The following is a 27765-nucleotide window of genomic DNA, read 5'->3' on the forward strand; positions in this document are numbered from 1 at the left end:
CAACATGCCATCTTGGACAAGCCATAAGCACATTTCCAAGGTTTCACGTTATAGACTATATCAGGGATGGGAAAGTTGAAGAAGCTGCTTGAAACCACAAGATAAATATCAGGTGACAGATGGGCACCTCTGTCCCTATGAAGGTTGTCTATGGAATGGGGAAACTCAAGGTGTGAACCACCAGCTCGATCCTCTTCCCCACCCTCACTATGGATTTGCGATGTATACAAAAAATTGTAAAAGTATCATTAGCACACGCGGAACCTATTGAAGTTACTGTTGATTGCATGGACAAACAATTAGTTAGTCAGAGAGAATGCTAGAGTGATTGTACCAAAAGCACTTTACTATGTTCAAATGTTGGGAAAGAGACACATTAAACACCTTCTTGTAAAACTGATATAGGCTAGGAGAAGCATGACCATACATTCTACTGAATTTGTAAAACTGTCCAAGGTATTGAAAGCACTCATTTGGTGTCCTGATAGTACATAGATCTGCTCTACAATCTTGTATTTTTGGCTTTATGTATTAAACAGGAAAATTAGAAGACAAAATGTAGCACAATAGCATAATGTCTGAAATGCAAGAGAAGTTCAAATGGCTTATTAAACATGTGTATTTATGTTCCACATATAAATCAGATAGCCAGTTACACAATTTAAATTAATTAAATTAAATTAATTAAATTAAATTAAATTCCCTTTAATTCTGCTTCCAAACTGTTATTCAGTCCAATTACCATTCAATCTTAATGATAATCCCGTATACAAAAGCTACAATGTTTTTAACTTCAATTCGTATTGACACATTTAATAATTTATGAATCTGCAAGTGAAGCTCTCCTTTATTCTTCCTGTGTGTGGTATTTACTTTAACCAAATCATTCCCTTTTGTCCTTGCCAAATGTTATGTCTATATTGGTTATTCCTAATCCCCATCATGCCTTGTGGCATTGTTGTCTTGCTGTCGTTCTAAATAAATCTCTTCTTCTTCTTCTTTCAACACCTCTGGATATACTTGCAAAGCTCCGTCACTGCTCTTCGCTATTTCTTTTCAGTCTAGGAAAAGGAGTAGCGTGGCACCCCGCCAAACCCCTGGCACATCTGCAAGTTCTCCCTTCTCCATTCTGGGTGGTTTTGCCAAGTCATTTATGTAACAAAAGAAATAGAAAGAATCCGTAGGGTCCCCCCACCCCCACATACCGTTGTTTGCATTGAAAGAAGTCTTTTTTCTAAATCAAATCTTAACGACTTGTAGTTGTTTCAATTCGGCAGTTTGTGATCTTATCCCATCTTTTCCCACACGCATCTGTACATTAGTCCCAAATAATCTCTAATGAACAGAAGAAACTCTGCTTCTTAATGGCGTCATAGGAGGGAGACCGACAGGCAAAGTGCTTTTGCACTCAGTGCCTCCCTGCCTCTCGCATTCCATGCTGGAGCATGAGCCAGGTACCCAGATGATCTGTGAGTGCAGCCTGCTTCCCCCGTTTCATGGGGGAGTTTGAAAGGATAATTACGTTCAATCATCCTTGTTTCATCTTTGCCAACGATCTCCCATTGTCGTGGGAGCTGGCTCCATCAAGGCAGCCGGAACTGGGAGCCTGTTTAAAACATTTTTGATTAGAGCATACATTTTATTCTGCCTTCAGCCCATTCATGATCAACTTCCTTTCCCTTCTATTAATAGCCAGAAAGCAGCTCAATCACAGAATGTAAATTTCCACCAGCAAAGAGAAAAACTACTCTCAGTCATAAATTATAGCCACCTCAGAGATAATTACAAAAGGAAGGCTTTTGCAAACCAATCATGTGACTTAACTTGGTCTGGATTCCTGGGAGCTGACAGCTTCTTGGTCTCATAATGATGATGATGATGATGATGATGATGATGATGATGATGATAATAATAATAATAATAATAATAATAATAATAATATATTATTTATACCCTGCCCAACTGGCTGAGTTTCCCCAGCCACTCTGGGCAGCTTCCAATCAAGTGTTAAAAACAATACAGCATTAAGGCAGCTTTTTCAGAGCATCAGAGGTTAATCCCCTGCTCACACTTTTCTCTGGAGTGAATTCAATTGTCAATATTTATGATGGGCAATCATTAATTACCACGTCTAGAAAAAACCATATAAGGCAGCTGCTGAACATGTACAGTGGTGCCTCGCAAGACGAAATTAATTCGTTCCGCAATTCTCTTCGTCTTGCGGGTTTTTCGTCTTGCGATGCACGGTTTCCCATAGGAATGCATTGAAAATCAATTAATGCGTTCCTAGGGAAACCACCTTCAGGCCAGGTCCGGGGACAGTCTGTCCCCGGACCTCTTCTGAAGGCTGGGGGGGGGGGACAAGGGCTTTTCTTACCACCCCCAGCATTTTAAAAAACCCTGGGACAGCGGAGGACTTCTCCGCTGTCCGGGCGATCTTAAAATGCTGGCGGGCGGCATTTTAAAATCGCCCCGGACAGCGGAGGACTTCTCCGCTGTCCGGGGCGATTTAAAAGCCCCTGGGAAGGCAGGCAGGGGGGAGCAAAGACTTTCGCCCCCTGCCCGCCTTCAGAAGGTGTTCCCACCCCCCCGCCCGGCTTCGCACCACCGCTACGAAGCCCGGCAGCTGGGGCAGCTGTTCCCGCCCCCCTCCCCCCTTCGGAACATCGTTCCGAAGTGGGGCGGCTGGGGCGGCTGTTCCCGCCCCCCCTCCCCACTTCGGAACATCGTTCGGAAGTGGGGCGGCTGGGGCAGCTGTTCCCGCCCCCCCTCCCCCCTTCGGAACATCGTTCCGAAGTGGGGCGGCTGGGGCAGCTGTTCCCGCCCCACCTCCCCCCTTCGGAACATCGTTCCGAAGGGGGGCGGCTGGGGCAGCTGTTCCCGCCCCACCTCCCCCCTTCGGAACATCGTTCCGAAGTGGGGCGGCTGGGGCAGCTGTTCCCGCCCCACCTCCCCACTTCGGAACATCGTTCCGAACTGGGGCGGATGGGGCAGCTGTTCCCGCCCCACCTCCCCCCTTCGGAACATCGTTCCGAAGCGGGGCGGCTGGGGCAGCTGTTCCCGCCCCCCCTCCCCCCTTCGGAACATCGTTCCGAAGCGGGGCGGATGGGGCAGCTGTTCCCGCCCCCCCTCCCCCCTTCGGAACATCGTTCCGAAGTGGGGCGGCTGGGGCAGCTGTTCCCGCCCCACCTCCCCACTTCGGAACAGCGTTCCGAAGTGGGGCGGATGGGGCAGCTGTTCCCGCCCCACCTCCCCCCTTCGGAACATCGTTCCGAAGTGGGGCGGATGGGGCAGCTGTTCCCGCCCCCCCCGCCCCCCTTCGGAACATCGTTCCGAAGTGGGGCGGATGGGGCAGCTGTTCCCGCCCCCCTCCCCCCTTCGGAACATCGTTCCGAAGTGGGGCGGATGGGGCAGATGTTCCCGCCCCCCCTCCCCCCTTCGGAACATCGTTCCGAAGTGGGGCGGATGGGGCAGCTGTTCCCGCCCCCCCCGCCCCCCTTCGGAACATCGTTCCGAAGTGGGGCGGATGGGGCAGCTGTTCCCGCCCCCCTCCCCCCTTCGGAACATCGTTCCGAAGTGGGGCGGATGGGGCAGATGTTCCCGCCCCCCCTCCCCCCTTCGGAACATCGTTCCGAAGTGGGGCGGATGGGGCAGCTGTTCCCGCCCCCTCCCCCCTTCGGAACATCGTTCCGAAGTGGGGCGGATGGGGCAGCTGTTCCCGCCCCCCCTCCCCCCTTCGGAACATCGTTCCGAAGTGGGGCGGCTGGGGCAGATGTTCCCGCCCCCCGCTTCGGAACAGCGTTTTAAAATGCTGGGGGTCGGCAGCGAACGCTTTGCTCCCGCCCGCCAGCATTTTAAGATCGCCCGGGGCAGGCGGGGGGGAGGCAGGCGGGGGGGGGAGCAAAGACTTTTGCCCCCCACCGGCCTTCAGAAGAGGTCCTCTTCTGAAGGCCGGCTGTGGGCGAAAGTCTTTGCTCCCGACCGCCAGCATTTCCCTATGGGCTTTCGTCTTGCGATGCAAGCCCATAGGGAAATTCGTCTTGCGAAGCGCCTCCAAAACAGAAAACCCTTTCGTCTTGCGGGTTTTCCGTCTTGCGAGGCATTCGTCTTGCGGGGTACCACTGTATTTGCAAATATTCTACTGTACACAAAGAAAAAAGCACAAGATACAACAAAGGACAGGTTATTATTTCTTTAATTTTTCTTCCTTATTAGCTGTTCCCTGTTGTTCAGCTCAGGCCTCAGAATGATTACATAACATTTGGGAGAAAAGATGCATCCCAGCAACCCAACACCAGAGGCTAAGATGGAGAAGATCTCTACAGCTACCATATATTTTCCTTTGGTGCTCAGATAGGAGGGAATAAAGGACAGCCAAACACTGCAGAAGACCAACATGCTGAAAGTGATAAACTTGGCTTCATTGAAACTGTCTGGTAACTTCCTGGCGAGGAAAGCCACAGCAAAACTGACAGTTGCCAGGCAACTCATGTAGATGAGGACACAGTAAAACATTGTCACAGATCCTTCATTGCATTCTAGTATAATTTCTTCTGTTATTGAGTGCATGTCCACATCTGGGTATGGGGGAGAGGTTGCCAGCCACACAGTACATATCCCTGCTTGAACAATGGAGCAGGAAAGGAGAATGGAGTGGCCTAGTCCTTTCCCCACCCATTTCCTCATCCTGGATTCTGGTTTTGTAGCCATGAAGGCCAAAACAACCATGAAAGTTTTTGCCAGGACACAAGAAACAGCAGTTGAGAAGATGATGCCAAAAGCTGTTTGTCGGAGGAGGCACGTCATGTTCTCAGGTCGGCCAATGAAAAGCAACGCACACAGGAAGCAGAGCAGGAGAGAGATGAGGAGAGTGTAGGTGAGGTTTCGGTTGTTTGCAATGACAATGGGTGTGTCGTGGTGTTTCATAAATGTACCTAGTACCAGAGCTGTGATCAAGGAAAGGAAAAGAGAGAAAGAGGCTAAACTGATGCCCAAAGGTTCTTCATAAGACAAGAAGCTGATATCCTTGGGTAGGCATGCATCCTGGTTCTTGCTTGGATATTCTTTGTCTGGGCATTTATAACAGTCATTCATATCTGGAAAAAAATAAGGAAATGACCTTTAGCTCATATTACATCAGCTCCCTGAAATGTTGACTATCTGTCTGAGAAGAAAAGAGCTCTGTTCAAATGAAAACACATGTTTAATACTGTCTGATGCTCTGTAGTCTGGTATTGTTGAATTTAATTGGTTCAGAGCTATTGGTCTGTAAATGGTTCCTCATGATATTGGAACGTATCATTACACTAGCCTAGGTGCAGTCTGTGTAAGTCAGAAGGAGTGACAAGGCCCCTTGTAGATTTAAGTTGAACCACATACCACCCGGCTCCTGTCAAATCATTGTCATTCTCATTTGATTAGCATATAATAATATTAATAATAATAATTTATTATTTGTACCCCGCCCATCTGGCTGGGTTTCCCCAGCCACTCTGGGCGGCTTCCACAGAAACCAAAAAACACTAAAATATCATACATTAAAAGCTTCCCTGAATAGGGCCGCCTTAAGATGTCTTCTGAATGTCAGGTAGTTGTCCATCACCTTGACATCCGATGGGAGGGCATTCCACAGGGCGGGTGCCACCACCGAAAAGGCCCTCTGCCTGGTTCCCTGTAGCTTCGCTTCTCGCAATGAGGGAACTGCCAGAAGGCCCTCGGCGCTGGACCTCAGTGTCCAGGCAGAACGATGGGGGTGGAGACGCTCCTTCAGGTATACTGGGCCGAAGCCGTTTAGGGCTTTAAAGGTCAACACCAGCACTTTGAATTGTGCTCGGAAACGTACTGGGAGCCAATGTAGGTCTTTCAAGACCGGTGTTATGTGGTCTCGGCGGCCGCCCCCAGTCACCAGTCTAGCTGCCGCATTCTGGATTAGCTGTAGTTTCCGAGTCATCTTCAAAGGTAGCCCCACGTAGAGCGCATTGCAGTAGTCCAAGCGGGAGATAACTAGAGCATGCACCACTCTGGCCAGACAGTCAGCAGGCAGGTAGGGTCTCAGCCTGCGTACCAGGTGGAGTTGGTAGACAGCTGCCCTGGATACAGAATTGACCTGTGCCTCCATGGACAGCTGTGAGTCCAAAATGACTCCCAGGCTACGTACCTGGTCCTTCAGGGGCACAGTTACCCTATTCAGGACCAGGGAGTCCTCCACACCAGCCCGCCCCCTGTCCCCCAAAAACAGTACTTCTGTCTTGTCAGGATTCAACTTCAATCCATTAGCCGCCATCCATCCTCCAACCGCCTCCAGGCACTCACACAGGACCTTCACCGCCTTCACTGGTTCTGATTTGAAAGAAAGGTAGAGCTGGGTATCATCTGCATATTGATGGACACCCAGTCCAAACCCCCTGATGATCTCTCCCAGCGGCTTCATATAGATGTTAAAAAGCATGGGGGAGAGGACAGAACCCTGAGGCACCCCACAAGTGAGGGCCCAAGGGTCTGAACACTCATCCCCCACCACCACTTTCTGAACACGGCCCAGGAGAAAGGAGCGAAACCACTGTATAACAGTGCCCCCAGCTCCCAACCCCTCTAGATGGTCCAGAAGGATGTTATGGTCGATTGTATCAAAGGCCGCTGAGAGATCCAGCAGAACTAGGAAACAACTCTCACCTTTGTCCCTAGCTCGCCAGAGATCATCAACCAGTGCGACCAAGGCAGTTTCAGTCCCATGATGAGGCCTGAACCCTGATTGGAAGGGATCCAAATGGTCCGCATCCTCCAGGCGTGCCTGGAGTTGTTCAGCAACCACACGCTCAATCACCTTGCCCAAGAATGGAAGATTTGAGACTGGGCGATAGTTGGCCATACTGGTCGGGTCTAAAGATGGTTTTTTAAGAAGCGGTTTAATGACCGCCTCTTTCAGCGGATCTGGGAATGTTCCCTCACAGAGGGAAGCATTCACCACCCCGCAGAGCCCATCGCCCAGCCCTTCCCGGCTAGCTTTTATAAGCCAGGATGGGCAAGGATCAAGGAGACAGGTGGTTGGTTTCACTCGTCCAAGCAGCCTGTCCACATCCTCGGGGGTAACGGATTGAAATTGATTCCATGCAACTTGACCAGACAGGGCTCTAGCACTCTCCCGCCCCAGCCCTGCTCCCACGGTGGTGTCTAGCTCCTTCCGAATATGAGTGATTTTATCTGCAAAAAACTTTGCAAAATCGTTGCAGGAGATCTTGGGGTCTTTACAAGGCCCCGGTGGTAAAGGTGGTTCCGTTAAATTGCGGACCACCTGAAAGAGTCTCCTGCTACTATTTTCTGCAGATGCAATAGAGGCGGTGAAGAAAGTCTTCTTCGCCGTCGCTATCGCCACTTGGTAGGCTCGACGTTGAGCTCTAACCTGTGTCCGGTCAGATTCGGAGTGAGTTTTCTGCCACCGACGCTCTAGCCGTCTCAGCGATTGTTTCATTGCCCTCAGCTCCGAAGAAAACCACGGGGCTGTCCGGGCTCCATGCAATCGGAGAGGGCGCTTCGGAGCCAGACAGTCGATAGCCCTGGTTAACTCCACATTCCAGCGGGCCACCAGGGAATCAGCTGAAAGGCCATCAACATGGGATAAAGCATCCCCTACCACTCTCTGGAAACCATTTGGATCCATTAAGTGGCGGGGGCGGACCATCCGAATTGGTCCCACCTCCCTGCAGAGGGGAAGGGTCGCGGAGAAGTCCAGTTGCACCAGGAAGTGATGTGACCATGGCACTTCTTTGGTTTCATTTTTACTTAGTGTCAGATCACCCACGTCACTAGAGGTGAATACCAGGTCTAAGGCATGTCCATGACTATGAGTTGGGCCCAACTTATTCAGGGACTGCCCCATGGAGGCCATGCTTTCCACGAAGTCCCGAGCGGCCCCTTGTAAGGTCGTGTCGGCGTGGATGTTAAAATCCCCTAGGACAACCAAACTAGGTGTCTCCAGGAGAACATCCGCCACGACCTGAAGCAGCTCGGACAGGGAATCCTTGGTGCAGCGGGGAGGTCGGTACACCAAAAGGAATCCTGTACTGCCCCTATTGCCCAACTTCCAGAACATGCACTCAGAGAACTGGGTCTTCCCAATAGGACGCCTGGTGCAGACTAATGACTTCCTAAAAATCACTGCAACCCCCCCTCCCCGCCCACATGACCTGGGTTGCTGTGTGTAAGAGAAACCTGGTGGGCAAGCGGCAGCAAGGAGAGGCCCATCTGCCTCATTCAACCAGGTCTCTGTCACACAAGCCAGGTCAAATCCTCCATCCACAATCAAGTCGTGGATGGCAGTGGTTTTATTCATCATTGACCTGGCATTACACAGCAACACCTTCAGGTTATGTGGGTTTCCCCTGTTGATTCAAGTATCCATCTGGTCAAGGCCAGACCCGGAGGCAGGGATAGTCTTAGACTATCTGAAGAGCAATGATCACAAAGAGGCAGGATCACACACACAGTAGATTATCTCCACCTTTGAACATTTAACTCAGCCATCCTTACAACACCTGTCAATCCTAAGTACTGTGTCTGGATCTATTTAATCTATTTATTTTTCCTACCATCCTGGTTTGCAATCTTCCCCTCTGGACATGGGATGCAATCGTAGCAGCAAGGTGGCTGTCCCTCCTTCACTTTCTTGCTGGATCCTGGAAGACATCTCTCAGTACACACAGAAAGAGGCTGAGTCTATTCCGTAAATGAAAGAACAGAAGGATCAGCAAAGGAACAATGAGTTTGGAATCCTTTAAGTAATTGGGCCTTTCTCTACTTTACTAAACTGACACAGCATTTCAGTACAGTGGTACCTCTTGTTAAGAATGTCATTCATTCCAGAGGTCCGTTCTTAACCAGAAACCATTCTTAACTTGATGACCACTTTAGCTAATGGGGCCTCTCACTGCTGCCACTAGATTTCTGTTCTCATCTTGAAGTAAAGTAAAGTAGTACCCTTAAAGGTACTACTTCCAGGTTAGCGGAATTTGTAACCTGAAGCGTTTGTAACCTGAAGTGTTTGTAACCCGAGGTACCACTGTAATATGTAATGGCTATACAGAGAGCAATTGCTTCTTCTGGTATTAGTAATAGTAATTTTTGAAGTTATGTGATATTCCCTTGACATTGCTCTGGAATGTGCAGTACCCCATCTGTTCTGCAAAGATTGCTCTGTCCATTAAGGTACACTTTGAAGTTTCCTTGTTAATTTTGTTATAATTGTTACTTTTGAGTATGTTGTCCACTAGGTAGACAGCTCTAGAACTGATTTTGGTGCCAGTGGACCCATTAGATGCTGCCTAAGGAAGAGTTTTGAATGTGCCACCCAGAGTGGCAAGGAAAACCCACCCAGGTGGGGGTATTGTTTGTTGTTGTTGTTGTTGTTGTTGTTGTTGTTGTTGTTGTTGTTGTTGTTAAATTCAATCTTTTTGAATTCCATTAAAAATATTCTGGACAAATACATGAACTGGATTGAAGCAATGCAATGGCTATGAGAATTTTTGGAATGTTGTAATACAATTCTCAGCATGTTAAGAAAAAAATATACCTTTGAAAACAGATTTTGAGATCCATCTTTTTATAAATTGATTCATCTATTCCTAATGCTCTGTCTCTTGCTCTTCACACATTTACTCTCATGTCTGTGAGCGTGCACACCCTCTTGTGGTGGAGAAATGTACCCAGAGGCTCTAATTGGCTGAATGACCGACATTCAAATGAAGGATTGTGTGATGCAAAATCACATTTGCATGGATGCAGCTTGCAGTGGGGACTGTTAATGGTTGGAATTAGGCTGAGACAACTGAACTTTTGCTATTTTCGTCTGAAGTAGGATTCCCTGAAGCCATATTTACACTCTTAGCCTTGCTTAACTTCATTTCATAGTTAAAATATAGTGTTGTAACCTCCTTAATAAAATATTTGCCTTCATTCCTTGCGTGGCTTCTAGCAGTAATCTTTTGGCTCTTAATCTGGTAGCTGGATGCTTTGGTCATACACAGCTCAGTAACTTGCAGCTCTAAAGGCATTGAGAAGACCTGCAGGTGGATAATGATTGCTTATTCAATACTGAATCTCTTTTGAATTAGCAAACAATGCAACCCTACCTGGTTAAACCAACTGTGCCATGTTATGGCATCTGCATCAAGGATGAATGATTGGTCTGGTGGAGCCTGAGGATCTATCCTCCCAACTCTCACTCTGTGAAAACTTTGGTTGGCGAATATGATCCAGTTGTTAATATCCAAGCTAGATGCTGCCTCCCCATTCTGGTTGATGAAGACCACATCTCCTGCCGTATTGTTAAATGAGATGTTTCTCAGAAAGTGATGGAGCTAGATTGAAAACAGAAAAGACAGCAGTTCGGAAAAGACTGCAGTCTAATGCATGGTGAAGCTTCCCTATGAGAATAGCCTACAACAAATAGTGGGGGTGATTTAGTCAATTGTCAGTGGATTCAGGTCTAAGCATGGAGAGAGCCAACCTACAATGGTGCCCCACAAGACGAATGTCTCGCAAGACGGAAAACTCACTAGACGAAATAGTTTTCCGTTTTGGAGATGCTTCGCAAAATGAATCTCCTATGGGCTTGCTTCACAAGACGAAAATGTCTTGCAAGTTCCTGCGGTTTTCCCCCCCTTCCCCCCTTTTTCTAAGCCGCTAAGCCGCTTATCAGCTGATCCGATAAGCTGATAAGCCGCTAAAAGCCGCTAATAGCGCTAATAGCGCTAATCCTCTAATCCGTCAATGGGCTTGCTTCGCAAGACAAAAAAACCGCTAGACAAAGAGAATCACAGAACGGATTCTTTTCGTCTTGCGAGGCACCACTGTATTTTCTTTCAGACACATGCATCTCTCTCAATCTTTCTTACAACCCTTCTCTCTCTGAATGCCCACAAGTTTAATATGTATGAGTAGAGAGGTTTGCCCCCCTCCCTGCTCTCCCAGAAAATCTCAGAAGTCATGGCAGTGGTGTGCAACCACCTGTTCTAAGGAAGGATTTGGTTGATATGGGATAGAGGGAATGAAGAACATCTCTCCCAGCCATTACCACTGCTTCCTATATATCAGGGGTGGCCAACTCCCATGAGACTGCGATCTACTCACAGAGTTAAAAACTGGCAGTGATCTACCCCCTTTTGGGGGGTTCAGGTCAAAGTTGTTGAGCATTTTTAGGGAGGATGAAGGACCATTTTTGGCAGATAAGGTACAAAATGTTAATCTTTTGTTAGGGGAGCCAAAGTTGTTGAGCTTTTTGGAGGGGAGCCACTGATCTACCAGTGATAGGTCATGATCTACCTGTTGGACGTGCCTGCTATATACAAATGCAGTGGCATCTCATTTGGCTGCAAAGCTTCCATCATACAAATACTTTCTCCTGAAACAAAGGGCGGTACCTACTCACAGAAAGACACAACCACCATGGCCCTTTTGTATAGGGTCTGCTGCCATTTGCCAGCAGCACAATATGTGGGGAATTATCTAGGATACCACCATATCCCTGCCACCTCCTACTCTGTCAGCAGAATTATAAATTCAGTTCTGGGTTCTTCTTCCTAATGCACCTTCCCAAGAGTTTGGACTCTGAGAGAAAAGAGCAAGCTAATAGGATTTTGGCAACCCATAGAGTGTCAGGAAGTAACAGGGCTTTCGCAGTTGAGGATGTTCAGCCTTTACCTGCCAAAACTGTTGATTCAGATTCTTCCCTCTCTCTTTGTATGCAATTCTTCTATGTCTGAGTCTGGATGTGGACATGGCATGTAAAGCATGGGCCATGGCGTAGACAGCACTGTGGATGCTGAAACTGTGGCCTGTCATGCTCATTTCAAAAAGGGATCCAGGAAGGTTCTCCAGCTTCTCTTCTCTGGTGCAAATATTCCCCTCTGCCTTGTCTGCAGTGATATCTGGGAACACACATTCAAAGGCCTGTTGCCAGAATTCCCTGATAAATCCGTCCCCATCTGTGCTGGAAGGGTTTCTGTGCACAACATACTGATGAAATCCTGGTGGGTTTCTAATCTGAATTTCAAAGGCTATAGCGCCATTGAATATTCCTGCATCCCAGTACCTTTGAAAGACAAATGAAGCGAACTCAACCTGGGCTGTTATTATCCATACTTTACTTTCTACATTCTTTGTCTTGTCATCATGTTCTGAAAAGTATGAAAGCAATCTCAAAGTTGCCATGGAGTAAGATTCTCCAGAGGCAACCACTACGTTAGCATTGCTGTTAAAAATTTTCTCGTTTATTATTGCCCCCTGTGTTACCATGCCAGAAATTTCAGAAATAAAACTAAAATTGGGAATTCTTTCTAGGAATGCAAAGCAGACACCACTCTTGGTAAACATGGGGGAAATGGTTTGCACAAATCTTTCTCCATTCTCATTGTCCGTTGCAATGACTCCAATCCACGTCCACCTGAAATGCAGAAGCAAAGAGAGAATTCCCTCATACTGAAGGGCTTCTGAGGCTGCCATCTGGTAGAAGGGAAGTCCTGGGCTTTTATCATTCATCACTGGAGCAGAGCCATAAATGAGCTAAAAAGTAAATGGAGGAAGAGAAGAGGCAAAGTAATATTTGCAGAGTTTTTTCGAACTATTCATATTCATTATGTGATGAATCATGTTAGTCAGACATGCCCTTTGCCACCCACCAGGGGTTGCATTCCTTTCTCATTTATACTAAAGACACACATGCAGATGAGCTGAAAATTGGGGTCATCTCCCATTCCAGTTTGTTAAGCATTTGTTCTGTTGACCAGAGAGGGGCAATGTTCCAATTTTATTTTTATACTTGCAAAATTTCGCAGCGTCTTCTATGATGGACAAAACTGATTAGAGGGACACACCATGCCCCAAACAGAGGATTGCCTACCCCTGCATTGGACATTATTTACTTCAGCCATGTCAGAATTGCAACTTGGGTTAGATGCACATTTCTTCTCTCTAGCTTCTTTCATCTTCACGATGCTCATACCCCAACACACAGCAGAACTGTCATTTCTGCCTCTTGTTTTTCAAAACTCCTCAGACATTATTTATGAACATTTATTTCACTTTGGAACCAGTTTCTCAGTACTATTACTGTTCTCCTGCATAAGTGGATTATATCTGCAATTTGTCATACCTTCAGAGTGTGTTTAATTTGAAAGTCTTTTCCCCTAAACATTCACATATTGGGTATGGTGTCATGGCTGGTGATGAAGAAACCCACTCTCCCATCATTGGCCTTTGGGATTTCCTTGAGGTGTGTGTAAGAGATTGAGGGGGATGACATATTTTTTTCTGCTATTGCAGAATTTCTTTCCCCTCATTTAGGTTATTATATTTTATATTAATTCTGTACCACCTTTATTTCCCAAGGATCTGAAGGTGGTGAATGGTTCTGCTTCCAATTTCATCCTTGCCCTAAGCTAGTGATACACTCAGAACTAGTGCTGTGAATTCACCCTCTTTCACTATGCAAGCTAAGAGAGGCATTGTGCATGGGTGCCCTACCTGCAGAATCTTATAGATATCCAAAACAGTTGCCATATAAAAGGAGATTTCAGAATCAAGTCCTCCTATGACCCCAGCCAGATTATTTTCAACATCACATATATAGTTAGGGACAAATTTCTCCACTCTGGATAAAAGCAGCAGTGTCGCAAAATATGTGTTTCTTGCATTGTTATAGCTGTCATATAAGTGAAAGCCCAAGGTGATATTGGGTAGGATGTGAGGGTCTTCATTGATCTCCTTTACAGCAAATGCCAAGGTCACGATGTGCTGGTAACCCTTAGGCATCACCCTAGAATGAGAGTTGCAAACAATATCAGAAGGAACTGATATATCATTTTACATATCAACACAGTAGTTAATCATATCGACTTCAGGGGAGTTAACGCCCAGTCCATTCTATTGCCGAACAATTCTTATAATCAGCAAGTTCTTCCAGATGTTTACACAGAATCTCCTATCTTGCAACTTGAATCCATTGGTTCTGGCCCTGCCCTCTGGAGCAAGAGAAAACAAGCTTGCTCCAACTTCCTGGTGACAGCCCTTGAAATATTTGAAAATGGTTATCCTACATCACCTTAGTCTTCTATTTTCATAGCTAAAAATACCCAACCCCCTCAATGTTCCCTCATAAGGTTTGGCTTCCAGACCCTTGATAATACGTGTCACCCTCCTCCGCATATGTTGCAGCTTGTCAATATCCTGAACATAACTGAACACAGTACTCCAGGTGTGGTTTGAGCATGGCAGAATAGAGCTGTTCTATTACTTCTTTTGATTCTGGCACTATACTTCTGTTGACTCCTAGATCCTTTTCAGACATAGCACTGGCAATCCAGGTGTTCTCCATCTTATATTTGTACAGCCGGTATTCCTGCCTAAGTGCAGAACCTGACATTTGTTCCTATAGAAATGCAATTTGTTTTTCTGTCCAAGTTCTCCATTCTATTAAGGCCAATGGTATCTAGACCAGGGGTTGCTAATGTGTTGCCCAAAGGAACATTGGAACCCCTGGGGTCTTTCCCTGAAACATCTAGGACTTTCCCTGACATTTACAAAGTTTCTGAGCTCTCTCCTGTTAGACCCCTTTCTTATTCATGAGGCAGAAATGGTAGTTGTAATTCACAGAATTCTATACTTCATATTATATGCCATCATTGTGAAACAAATTTTAGCCTAAGAAAGCTGACTTCATAAAACTTAGGGAAGTGCTGGGTGAGATCCCATGGACAGTAATACTAAAAGGAAAGGGAGTTCATGATGGCTGGGAGTTTGTTAAGAGGGAGATAGTAAAAGCACAACTTCAGGCAATACCAATGAGACGGAAACATGGAAGGTACCTAAAGAAGCCAGGGTGGCTATCTAAAGAACTTTTAACTGAGTTAAGATTAAAAAAGGATGTGTACAAAAAATGGAAAAGGGGGGAAACCACCAAAGAGGAATTCAAACAAATGGCCAGCACGTGTAGACACAAAGTCAGAAAAGCTAAAGCACAGAATGAACTCAGGCTTGCTAGAGAGGTTAAAAGCAACAAAAAAGACTTTTATGGGTATGTTTGTAGCAAAAGGAAGAACAAAGAAACAGTGGGGTCACTCAGAGGAGAAGATGGTGAAATGCAAACAGGGGACACAGAAAGGGCTGAATTCCTCAATACCTTCTTTGCCTCACTCTTCTCCGATAAAGAAAACAATGCCCGACCTGAAGAATTTGGAGCAAATGATTCAGCAGAGGAAACACAGCCCAGAATAACTAAGGAGATAGTACAAGAATACTTGGCTAGTTTAGATGTATTCAAGTCTCCAGGGCCAGATGAACTGCATCCAAGAGTATTAAAAGAACTGGCAGATGTGATCTCAAAACCACTGGCAGTCATCTTTGAGAACTCCTGGAGAACAGGCGAAGTCCCGGCAGACTGGAGGAGGGCAAATGTTGTCCCTATTTTCAAAAAGGGGAAAAGAGAGGACCCAAATAATTACCGCCCAGTCAGTCTGACATTAATACCAGGGAAGATTCTGGAACAGATCATTAAGCAAACAGTCTGTGAGCACCTAGAAAAGAATGCTGTGATCACCAATAGTCAGCATGGATTTCTGAAAAATAAGTCATGTCAGACTAACCTGATCTCGTTTTTTGACAGAATTACAAGCCTGGTAGATGAAGGGAACGCAGTGGATGTAGCCTACCTTGATTTCAGCAAGGCATTTGACAAGGTGCCCCATGATATTCTTGTAAAGAAGCTGGTAAAATGCGGTCTTGACTATGCTACCACTCAGTGGATTTGTAACTGGCTGACTGACCGAACCCAAAGGATGCTCATCAATGGTTCCTCTTCATCCTGGAGAAGAGTGACTAGTGGGGTGCCACAGGGTTCTGTCTTGGGCCCGGTCTTATTCAACATCTTTATCAACGACTTGGATGATGGACTCAAGGGCATCCTGATCAAATTTGCAGATGACACCAAACTGGGAGGGGTGGCTAACACCCCAGAGGACAGGATCACACTTCAAAACGACCTTGACAGATTAGAGAACTGGGCCAAAACAAACAAGATGAATTTTAACAGGGAGAAATGTAAAGTATTGCACTTGGGCAAAAAAAATGAGAGGCACAAATACAAGATGGGGGACACCTGGCTTGAGAGCAGTACATGTGAAAAGGATCTAGGAGTCTTGGTTGACCACAAACTTGACATGAGCCAACAGTGTGACGCGGCAGCTAAAAAAGCCAATGCAATTCTGGGCTGCATCAATAGGAGGATAGCATCTAGATCAAGGGATGTAATAATGCCACTGTATTCTGCTCTGGTCAGACCTCACCTGGAATACTGTGTCCAGTTCTGGGCACCACAGTTCAAGAAGGACACTTACAAACTGGAACGTGTCCAGAGGAGGGCAACCAAAATGGTCAAAGGCCTGGAAATGATGCCTTATGAGGAACGGCTAAGGGAGCTGGGCATGTTTAGCCTGGAGAAGAGGAGGTTAAGGGGTGATATGATAGCCATGTTCAAATATATAAAAGGACGTCACATAGAGGAGGGAGAAAGGTTGTTTTCTGCTGCTCCAGAGAAGCGGACACGGAGCAATGGATCCAAATTACAAGAAAGAAGATTCCACCTAAACATTAGGAAGAACTTCCTGACAGTAAGAGCTGTTTGACAGTGGAATTTGCTGCCAAGGAGTGTGGTGGAGTCTCCTCCTTTGGAGGTCTTTAAGCAGAGGCTTGACAACCATATGTCAGGAGTGCTCTGATGGTGTTTCCTGCTTGGCAGGGGGTTGGACTCGATGGCCCTTGTGGTCTCTTCCAACTCTATGATTCTATTCTATTATTCTATTTTATCAGGAAATGAAACCATATGAGCATTTAGGTTCAGAACAAGTTTTTTTAATGCATTATCACTAACACTCCTGTTCAGATAAAGTCTATCAAAATCAGCTGTTCAAAAGGGCTATCTCAGACACACCCACACCCACCCACACACACACCAATACATTTACCGGTATATTCATTTCCCTATTGAGAAATGGGAGCTTTCTACAGTATTCTTTTAATTCACACGAGATTCTTATGGATTTTACATCAGCTTATGCTCCACTGAAATGAAAAGTGGTTATCCCTAGGTAAATGGGTAGAAGTTTGCAGCCTCAGTCAGTATTCTGAGGCTGAAACTCTTGGTTTGATCATTCCTGTACTGTAATAAATGAGTGGCTTAGTTCTTACACAAGCTCTTCAGGCAGCGCTGGTGGGGGTTCCTCAGTGAATGTTGCTGGAGAGGAGATGAAGCCACCATGGGAAACAATGCCACCAATGAGGAAGTCTCCTGGCTGATGATACATGTGAAGTGGACGGTGTGGACTTTGGAGCTTGCATTTTGCTATGTGAGCCTGACATACATTGTAAGAAATCAGTTCCAGCAGCAAGAATACTAAAACCACCATTCTCAATACAAAGGCAACTGGTTGTTCTATGCAAAAACTCTGTTTTATCTTCTCCAAGATAAAAATTGTCTCGTTTAAATGGTAGTTTATTTTCCTGAGACGATGCAATGTCGGAGTATCCAAAATCAGACTTGTGGATCACAAGTCTGATTAATTCTGATTGATTTTAATATACTTTGCATTAGGTTTACCAGTGGCCACTGGAAGTCCCCATTGTTTTTAGAGAAGCAGCCGCTCAAATTATAGCCCTGTTAATGATCAAGAAGCAATTTAATTCAGTGCTTAGAATTCCCTCTGGAATTGTTGAAGAAAATGTGTTTGTCCCATATTCAGAACTGTTATTTTAATTTCCCTTTCACTTGATAATAAGGGACCACTGTTGTATTGGGGAAGGAAGATGTTAGAACCTCATTATGGAAGACCTTGTAACCAATGTAGTTTCCAAAATGTGTAGTCAGCATCCTGGAATTAGGGTCCCTCTCTGGTCTATGAGTCTAGGATACATGATCCACCGCTTCCCTTAATCAGAGTACTTTGTCAGGGGAAAATCCAGGGAGAAGAGCTACATGGGCTCCTCTGTTGGCTTTGGGGAACAGTTTTGTGAAATAGACTTGTTCATGCTTTAATTCTTTCTTATAATAAGCTGTCCCCGGCTGTTTAACTCGGGCCTCACCAAAACAATATAACATTTGGGGAAGAAGATGCAGCCCAGTAATCCAAAACTAGAGGCCAAAATAGAAAAGATCTCCACAGCCACCATGTACTTTCCCTTGGTACTCAGGTAGGTAGGAACAAAGGACAGCCACACACTGCAAAAGACCAACATGCTGAAAGTGATGAACTTGGCTTCATTAAAACTGTCTGGTAACTTCCTAGCTAGGAAAGCCACAGTGAAACTGACAAGGGCCAGCATTCCCATGAAGCCTAGGACACAGTAGAACATGGTGACCGATCCTTCATTACATTGCAGTACAATTTCTTTAGTCCCCGAGTGCTTGTCTAAATCAGGGAGTGGGGGAGCAACTATCAGCCAAGCACTACACATCATCATTTGAATGAGGAAACTGAAAAGAACAATGGAGATGGCCAGATGTTTCCCCACCCATCTCCTCATTCTGGAGCCTGGCTTGGTAGCCATGAAAGCTAGAACCACTATAGTTGTTTTTGCTAAGATGCAAGACACTGCTACTGAGAAGATGACTCCAAAAGCAGTTTGTCGAAGGAGGCAGGTTATTTTTGTGGGCTGGCCAATGAATAGCAAAGGACAAAGGAAGGAGAGATTGAGGGCTATGAGGAGAACATAGGTGAGGGTCCGATTGTTGGCTTTCACGATAGGAGTCTCTCTGTGCTTGATGAAGATCCTAAGCACCAAAGTTGTAGTGAAAGTCAATAAAAGAGCAAATGTGACTAAACTGATTCCCAGAGGTTCACCATAAGACAGGAAGCTTATATCTTTTGGAAGACATTTATCCTGGCCAATGTTTGGATACTGATCTTCTGGACATTGAAAACAGTCATCCATGTCTGAAGAAAGAAAGAAAGAAAGAAAGGAAGGAAGGAAGGAAGGAAGGAAGGAAGGAAGGAAGGAAGGAAGGAAGGAAGGAAGGAAGATATTAATTACACGCTCTTAAAGAGAGTCAGAGGTGGTCGGAAGGCTTCCACAGTCTTTTTGCTTTATATCCCTCTTTTTTATTTGACTCACCAAAGTCTCTGTTGGCTCACAAAGACAAAGCCCCCCCTGCCCCCCCCCCACATTTTATCATTTCTGACTCAAGGTCATTTCTGTGGAATAATGCAAATACTTGTGCACTTTGTTAACTATTTCAGTATTTTGATGGAATTCAATAGAATAACCGCTGACCCAAATGGGTGGTTCCACACTTTCTGATTCTGCAGCTGTTACTCAGCTCATTTTAAAGGCGAATCTGTGTGCATTTTTTAACCTTTCTTACCTTCCTGGTTGGAAATCTTTCCTTCTGGACATGGAATGCAACCATAGCAACAAGATGGCTTCCCTTCCTTCTTGGTCCGACTATAACCTGAACCGCAATGATCATTACATATAGAAATGGGCCGGGTCTGTCCATAAATATTAAAATATAATGTTTTAGGAAATATTGCGAACACTAGAAAGTATTACAAATGCAGTGGACTTTTAGAACTTGAGTCCTTGGCTCATATTATGGTATGGTTTATTTATCATATGTTTCGCCCTATAGGACGCACCGTCCCATGAGGCGCACCTAGTTTTTTGGGGGGGAAATAAAGGGGCAAAAATTATTTCCCTCCCAGGTGCGGGGCTGGGGCGGGAGAAGCCCGAGCTTCCCCCGACCCCAGCCCCCAGAACAGGCAACTCTCCGCAAGCTGTGGGAGCCCGGCGCCAACAAAGGCCAACAAAACAGTGAGCAACATACATATAGTCCATATATATGTTATTAAATCAAAACATAAAAAGTCATTAAAATCAATAAAATATTTAAAAACAAAACAAAGGAATGTGCGTCGAACAATAGAAATGGTTTGACAGTGGCCAGGGTAAAGCGGTGCATTTTCACCAATCCATAGTAACTATAAATGAGGTTGTTTGACATCCCACTGTGGGGACGGGGACATATTTTGGGAACTGCCACAGATAATTCCCTTTCCTAGACTACCATCCCCCAGGTTTCTGAGGGTGGCAGAAGTACCAAGAGGGAATATTAATAATTAAAAGCTTATGTATGGAAAAAGGCAAGATATGTTGAACCTAAATAATCTTATAAATAACACAAAACTGTAACCGTGTGACTCAAACACTTAAAATGATTATTTTAATGAAAAATGATTTAATTTAACTACAAAATTTAATTACAAAAGTCAAAGCATCCTGGAAGAAGTGTGTCTTCACCTGTTTCATTGATATGTATGAAGTCCACACTCAAATTATGAGAGGGTTACATTTTGGGGATACATACATATATACATTTTGCATATACATTTTGCACATGGAATTCAGTGGTGAGTGGAATTGCCAAAGTCTCCCCCGCCACCCCCAGAATGAACATTAATTGGCACATTATCATTCAACTACAATGTGAATGTTCAGATTGAAAGCCATAGTTTGAATTGGGTCAATAAATTTACAGAATGCTGAGAAACAACTATGGGACAAGTGATGGAAAGAACCCTGAAAGGTGCATAGAACCCACCTGGTTAAATGGGTTGGGCCATACAATGGCATCCTCATGAATGGTGAACGGTTTTTCCTGAGTGCTTAGGAAGTCTATCTTCCCAATTTTGACTCTACGAAAGGACTGATTTGGAAACATGAGCCAGTTTATAATGTCAAAGCCAGCAATTAATTCACCATTTGGGTCAAAACGCACCTTTTCTCCTGCACTGTTGTTAAATGAAATACTTCTGAGAATCTGATGGAGCTGAATAATGAAAATAAAATGGAATATATATATAAAAGTTCAAACTATGTTATCATAAACAGGGTGAAAGTACAACCAAGGCACGGGATTATGATTCCATGAAAGTTTTTTGCAAGCTAATGTTAGAAAAAGCAAAAGGTCACTTAAAACTTAAAACATCAAGGAATATTGTCTACATCTGCAGCAATATCACCATCCAGCCCTGGGAGTCTTTCCCAGAACATGACTTTGAGAGCAGCAGCAGCAGGAAAGAGAGGAGTTCAGGAACACTTTTATGCATTGTGATTTGCTGTTTTTAATTGATTATAGATTAGCAATTCTGATGCTGTTGCTGCTTGTGATATTGGCAAATCTAATGAGAATACAGTGGTACCTCGGGTTACATACGCTTCAGGTTACAGACTCCGCTAACCCAGAAACAGTGCCTCGGGTTAAGAACTTTGCTTCAGGATGAGAACAGAAATTGTGCTCCGGCGGCGCGGCGGCAGCAGGAGGCCCCATTAGCTAAAGTGGTGCTTCAGGTTAAGAACAGTTTCAGGTTAAGAACGGACCTCCAGAACGAATTAAGTACTTAACCCGAAGTACCACTGTAGAAGGAGATACTTAACCAGTAAGGCAGCTTGGGCAGAGCTTTGGCTCAGTGGTATGGTACACACTTGAGGACGAAGGTGGGACAGGGGCAGGGGCAGCGGGCTGCCCTGGCTGCCATTCGCACCACCCCTGGGAACGTGTGCCGCTCGCCAACTCCCCGGGATGTGTGCTGCACGCCACCCCCTGAAGCTCATTGTGCACACACCGCAACATGCACTACGCCCCCGTGACCCCCAACAGTCACTCCCTCCCTCCTGTTCGCCACTCCTGGTGCCAGAGCATGTTGCTCTGAGACTGATGGTACATTCTTTGAATGCAAAAGATCCCAGGTTCAATCCCGGGCAACTCCAAGTAGGGCTGGGAAGGGCTTTTGCCTGGTATCCTGCGGAAGTATTGCCAGTTAGTGTAGACAACACTGATCTGCATGGACTGTACGTCTGTACTCGGTAGAAGGTGACTTTCTTTGTAATGTAAGACACTCTAAATAAACCTTTGAAACCCCAGCCCCATCTTGGTTATTTCTTTTCTTTTGCTTAAAAAAAATGTATTTCAAGCCCACTCTAGACCTCGAAATCCTAGCGTGAAGTGCAATACATAATCAGACCTACATGAAATAGCTGAATAAAATACTAGAAAACCAACAACAGAAGTCAAACAGATCCAATATGTCAGGCATGCCCTTCTCTACCAAAGAACAGATTAATTTATAGCTAATCAAAGATTTGATCAGATAAATGGTGCCATTCCCATTCCCCTCAATGAATGGTTGAATTAAATACTGGACAAAATTTGTGAGTCGACTGCTTTTTCTGCGGAGCGAAGCCGCATAGCTGTCACCGGAGAGCGCTGCCTTTTTCCTGGGACAATTTGGCATTGAAATAACCAACCGTGAGTACTGGAACGTTAAACATCTGGATTTTAAACAAGTACTGGCGAAGTTAAAGGAATCTGGACTTTAAAATTTACCCCAATTTGGTACTGAAACGGAAAGAGCTAAACAGGAAGTCGCCTTTCCGTTCCCTTGTGTTATAACAAAGCAAAGACAAAGCAAACTAGAGCCTTAAAAATCTCTCTTAAAAGATCGTCTTTCACCATTTAAAACAGTGGAACCCCCCTTCGGAAGCAGGAGAAGAAGGGGTTCTTTTTATTGACTTGTTAAAACCTGCGGAAATAAAGTGAAAGTAAAGTAATTTTCCACCGTCCTCACCCTGGAGCGGAGGGTCAGATTTGACGTTTGAAGCTCATTGACCAGAAATAAATATTTTGACAGATAGTTAAAAGGAGGGAAACATTGTGACTCCATTGTTTCTTTTCGCTTTCAAAAAAGAAAAAAGAAAGTGGACAGAATATTTTGAGGAAGATACTTTGTTCCTTGGGTACTTGAGGTAAAGAACAATCAGAAGCTTCTCCCCCTAGAGGGGAGCCATGAAACTGTAACCTGGGAACTGCAATTGTTTACTGATTTTGATCGTGGGAAGAGTTCTGTGACCTTGTAAGACAATGCCTTCAGAAGCACTGCTGGGTGCTCTCTGTAACATAAGTGCCCTATTGGACCAATTAAGTCAGAAGATGGACTTTATGACAAAAGCTGCCAGTGCTCTTGATCAGGCAGTGGAAAATCATAAGGAGCCCATTCAGGAATTAAAACAGGAGTGTGCCAAGACAGAACAACAAAAAGAAGAGGACTTTGTTGAATCTTGGGAGCCAGAGATGGAGAGACTTTTGGCCCAGCAGGAAAATGATAAATGAATTTGGGAAAAACCAGACCTGGAAAGATAAAGTCTTGTTTGGACTAGAAATGGGGGGTTGGATTGAACCCCCTATGCTGGGATGTTTGGACTTTTAGAGTTTGGAAATGGGCCGTCAGAGATTTGGAGCTGTTGGGTTTTTTAAGTTTGGAGGGAATCTGAAACATGCTGTAAAACATTACATGGAGCTTAGTCTGGATTATGTGAAAGGGGCTGATTTGTCGAAAAGGGTCAAAAATACTACAAGGCTGGAGTTCCTGCGACTGAAAGGAAGAAATGAAGAAGAGCTGCGAAAGGGACATGGAAGAGATTTGAAGGCCTCGGATATAAGGGCACCAGGTTAATGTGCTAGACTAATGGGGAAAAAAGACTGACAACCCCGGGACCGGGGGGAGGGGACGCTGGAAGAAGATTGAATTGAACTTTTTTATATTATTATTACTATTATTAGAAAAGTTTTATGAATGTTGGGAAAATGCTGAAATGAAATTAATTGGCTCTGGTTAAAATATTTAAAGAATCTGGTAAAAGGGTTGGTTTTGAGAAATTGATAAAAAAAAAGATTTGAGTTTTAAACTTTAAGATTGTTCTTAAAATGAGATTAGAGTAAGATAACATAATGATAAAATATTATGAACTATGGAAAGGATTTGCTGGGACAATTACTAATCAAGAAACAAGAGATGGGAGGGGGAGGAGGTCAGTGAAAGAAGGTAATGAAATGTGGAGAATTTGGAAAAAATGGTTTTATTGTTTCTTTTTCTTTTTGTGTTTCTATTATTCTTTTTTTCCTTTTTTTGTAATTTTGTCTTTTTTGTGTAATTTTTTTTAAAAATCTTGTATTTCAATAAATATCATTTAAAAAAATAAATACTGGACAAAATTTCAGAGCAGCACCAAGTTATGAAACTCCTTCCCCCAAAAATGCACAGGCCCACAGGTGAAGGGATGGTAAGAAATTCTTTAACAAACTACGGGGAGATTTGTCAATCTCTGGGGTGGGGTGCTGCAGAGGGGGGAAAACCAAATGCTAGATATATTGTAAAGTTTTTCTCCAAAAATAAATTTCTTGTTAATCTCATGGAAGGTTGAGAAAGCTCGCCCATATTTCCTCACCAAAATATATGGAGGTATCTTCAGGACATTACCTGCCACGGTTGTAGATTTGGAAGCTCCCATCTTGCTCCCTCTGCCATTCTCCTGAGCTTTAATTGGGATGGATGTCTGATGTGCAAAGCATGTGCCACCGCATAGACTGCATTGTAGATGGTGTAGCTATGAGCTGTCATTCTCATTTCAAAAACAGACACAGGAAGTGCCTCCATCTTCTCCTCCCCAGTGCAAATTTGCCTACCTATATTATCTGTAACAGAACTGGAGAATGAACAGTTAAATGACTCTTCCCAGAAGTCCTTGATAAAACCATCTTCTTTTTCTGTGCTTGGGTTCTTGATCTGAAGGAACTTCTGGAAAGCTAACAGATCCACTGAGTGAATGGCAAGGGACAGAGAACCATGAAGGAAACTTATGTCCCAATTTCTTTGGAATGGAAATGATGTGATATCCATCTGGGCTGTCATGAACCAGACTTTACCCTTAGTCCTCATTGGTATATGCTCAAATTTTACAATCTGGGGCACCATTTTCAATACCATCATCGTCTGAATTTCGCCATGTACAACCACAACATTCGTAGTGCTTCCCATAATAACACTGACACAGTGAAAGCCCTCCCCCACCATGTCAGTGATTCCACTGGAAGATGTTAGCTTTGGGAATGTTTCTATGAAGTCAAAGCAGATGCCACTCTGGGAAAACATTGGAAGTACATTCTCTATAAAACCTTCTGTATTTTCCCCATCTTGAGAAACCACTCCAATCCATGTCCACTGGAGATGCAGCAGTAACTGGATAATTCCTCTATATTGATGGTCCCCATTCGGGAACATCTTCTGGAAGAAAACTCCTTGAGACTTTTTATTCATGACTGGGGAAGAGCCATATATGAGCTAAGGTTTTTTATATTAAAAAAGAGAGAAAAAGAAGAATGGTTTTCAATATGAAATAATTGTATGTACTTGTGTTTTCTTTCTTCTGCACATTTCTGGCCGGGACCATAACGGTTAAGTATATCCTGCAGATAGTAGGATTGAATTATCTGTTCACCTATTGGAGTCTACTTTCCCTGTGCATTTCCTGCAAACAACACTCTGAGGAAGTAGGCCCCTGCAACTAGCAGGATTGAAACCTCAACTCACCAGATACTGAGCCTAGGGTATATAATTGCTCGGTTTTACAGTGTGCTTCAATCTGCTGGTTTGTACAGCCATGTGAAAACAAATCTCATTCTTCCTACCAAGACCGCGCCCCAACAACCCCAGATCACTTCTGCAGGCCAGACCAAATCTGGGACTGTTTCTAACTAATTCATCTAGTTCCACCCAAATTTGTCCAATTCATTATTTGGGCTTTGGCTAAATCTGACCCCCAAATCTGACACATCCCTGTGTATGTGTTTTAAGATTGGGAGGATTTGTCAATATTTCTCTTCAGTTTCTTATTTATTTATTTCTATACCGCTTTATATTTTTAATAAGAATCTCAAAGCGGTTTACAGCATATTAAATCAATAAAACAACAGCCAGGCAATGTTCCTCTGGCCTCATGAGGAGCCTCTTCAGTAGGGCCTTGAAGGGAGTGGCCTTCACACCTCTTTCTAGGGGTGGTGAGTCCTATTTAAGTTATTTAACTGCATGAATGAGGCGTTTTTTTTAAGCTTCATGAAAATTTCTCCTAAAACACAAAACTTGTTATATGCAAATTTTGCCTAACATGCACATCTTTGTAAAGCAATATTCACGAATACAATGAATTTGAAGGATATTTTTACTAATGTGCATTTTTTATGCAAACTTTACCTTAATCTGTGCATTTTTTGACACATTATTTGATTGGAGAACTGCTTTGCAAAATCCGGAGAAGTGGGACTTTCAAAGAATGGCTGCATTTCATGTATTGCTTCTGAAAGCATGAATTCAGTGAAATTGAGGTGTGAATGTATTTAGATCTTACTTGCGGTATCTTGTAGGTAGACAGGATGGGTGTCATGTGAAGACAGACATTAGAGTTAGGTCCCCCAATGACTGCTATTGGAGTGCTCTCAGCATCACATTTATAGTTAGGGATGGCCTTGGCCCTTCTTGAGAGAAGCTCTATTGAGGCTTCGTAGGTCCAGCTTGCACTGAAATGGCTGTTATAAATGTGGAAGCCCAGGGTGACGTTGGGCAAGATCTGGGGAGTTTCATTGATCTCCTTTACAGCAAATGCCAAGGCCAGGATGTGCTGGTAGAGGTGAGTCAGCACCCTGTATTGAGAGTTAGATGCTGCATCAAGGTTCATCTGCTTCAGACCATAACATAGACCGCTTTTCAATTCAGTATCCATTTCAGATATTGTACAAAAACAGGTTGTAATTTCACATCTCACAGGCTTATAAAAGTAAACTGGTTCATGAATTTTTGAATTTTAATTTGTAATGTAATACATGTTTCAAGCCTGTTTTGATGCCACGTGGATGTCTGCAGGCAAGACTGGACATTTGTACAAGTGTTTGTCCTGTAAGCCAATATTTTATGCTTCGTAAATGTTTTAAAATTCTTCAATAAAATTTGGAATAAAAGAAATGAGTGTTTGAAATGGGTAAATCATTTTTTTAAATACAACTACAGAAGACAAAAATCAATAAGGTGCTTTTATTTATTCCGACTTCTAGTAAATCTGGATGAAACGTGCACCTACTTACATATGGTCATCTGAAAATTCCTGAGATGGGTGCTTCTCAAAGGATAGGGTATCTGAAAATATGTAGATCTGAGAAATAATGCCAGCAATGATGAGGTCTCCTGACTGATAATATTTGTGAAGAATAGGGACAGGTACCCTGATGGAACATTGAGGAATATGATGAAACTTGCACATCCCCTGCACCAACAGTAAGAGCACCAGCAACCAAAACACTACCATCTTGAAAGGTACTCTTTATTTAGGCACAAGTTCACCTCTTCTGCTACTGCCATTCCCGTGACCCTGAGCAGCAAAGCCTAACTTGAATTGTCACTCACACAGCTGATTCAAAGCCAGACTCATGAGTCTCTGTATGTCTATAGACCCAACCAAATAGAGTTCATAGTGATTAATAAGATCCTCCAGTCTTAGTTTCATCATTTGCATGTGGGCAGAAGAGGACCCTAGGGCAGGATAGAAGATGTAATTCTGAATAATTACAGGAGAGGTAATCACTTGCTTTGAATCACAGATGCTGCGCAATATTTTAAAGAAAACATGTTTATCATATCTCAGCCAAAGCCTTTTCTTAAGTGAGAGAGATAGATGCTAGGCCCCTTCTTTTATTCTTTTTAGTGAGCTATTGATATTTAGAAAATTTTTGAAAACGGAAGTACTTCAAAGCAATAATAATTATAATGTACTCCCATATTATTCTGAAAGGGTGATGTCTAATCCAAGTCATACTCAGAGCATGCCCATTAAATTCAAGGGAGT

At 44.2% G+C, this 27765-nt stretch overlaps 1 protein-coding gene across 7 annotated transcripts in view; it reads right to left on the reverse strand.

Annotated features, from left to right (window-relative positions):
* Positions 1–4129: 4129 nt before the first annotated feature.
* The window catches only part of LOC308571925 (vomeronasal type-2 receptor 26-like), a 30672-nt gene continuing 7036 nt past the window's right edge, over positions 4130–27765 (reverse strand). For 4 of the 7 annotated variants that reach the window (XM_081167575.1, XM_081167577.1, XM_081167574.1 and 1 more), the window contains exons 4-7: positions 11695–12555; positions 10125–10352; positions 8586–8712; positions 4130–5096 (exon numbers count right to left, since the gene is read on the reverse strand). In XM_081167575.1, the coding sequence (XP_081023701.1) occupies positions 4195–5096; positions 8586–8712; positions 10125–10352; positions 11695–12555 (2118 nt within the window). In that variant the 3' untranslated portion in view covers positions 4130–4194. Of the gene's footprint in view, positions 5097–8585; positions 8713–10124; positions 10353–11694; positions 12556–13515; positions 13808–19402; positions 19593–20638; positions 20819–27765 lie in introns of those variants that run through there. The other 3 variants (XM_081167572.1, XM_081167578.1, XM_081167573.1) reach the window with 3 other exon arrangements.

Source organism: Podarcis bocagei, assembly GCF_964188305.1.
Source record: "Podarcis bocagei genome assembly, chromosome: 13".
Classification (NCBI taxonomy): Eukaryota; Metazoa; Chordata; class Lepidosauria; order Squamata; family Lacertidae; genus Podarcis; species Podarcis bocagei.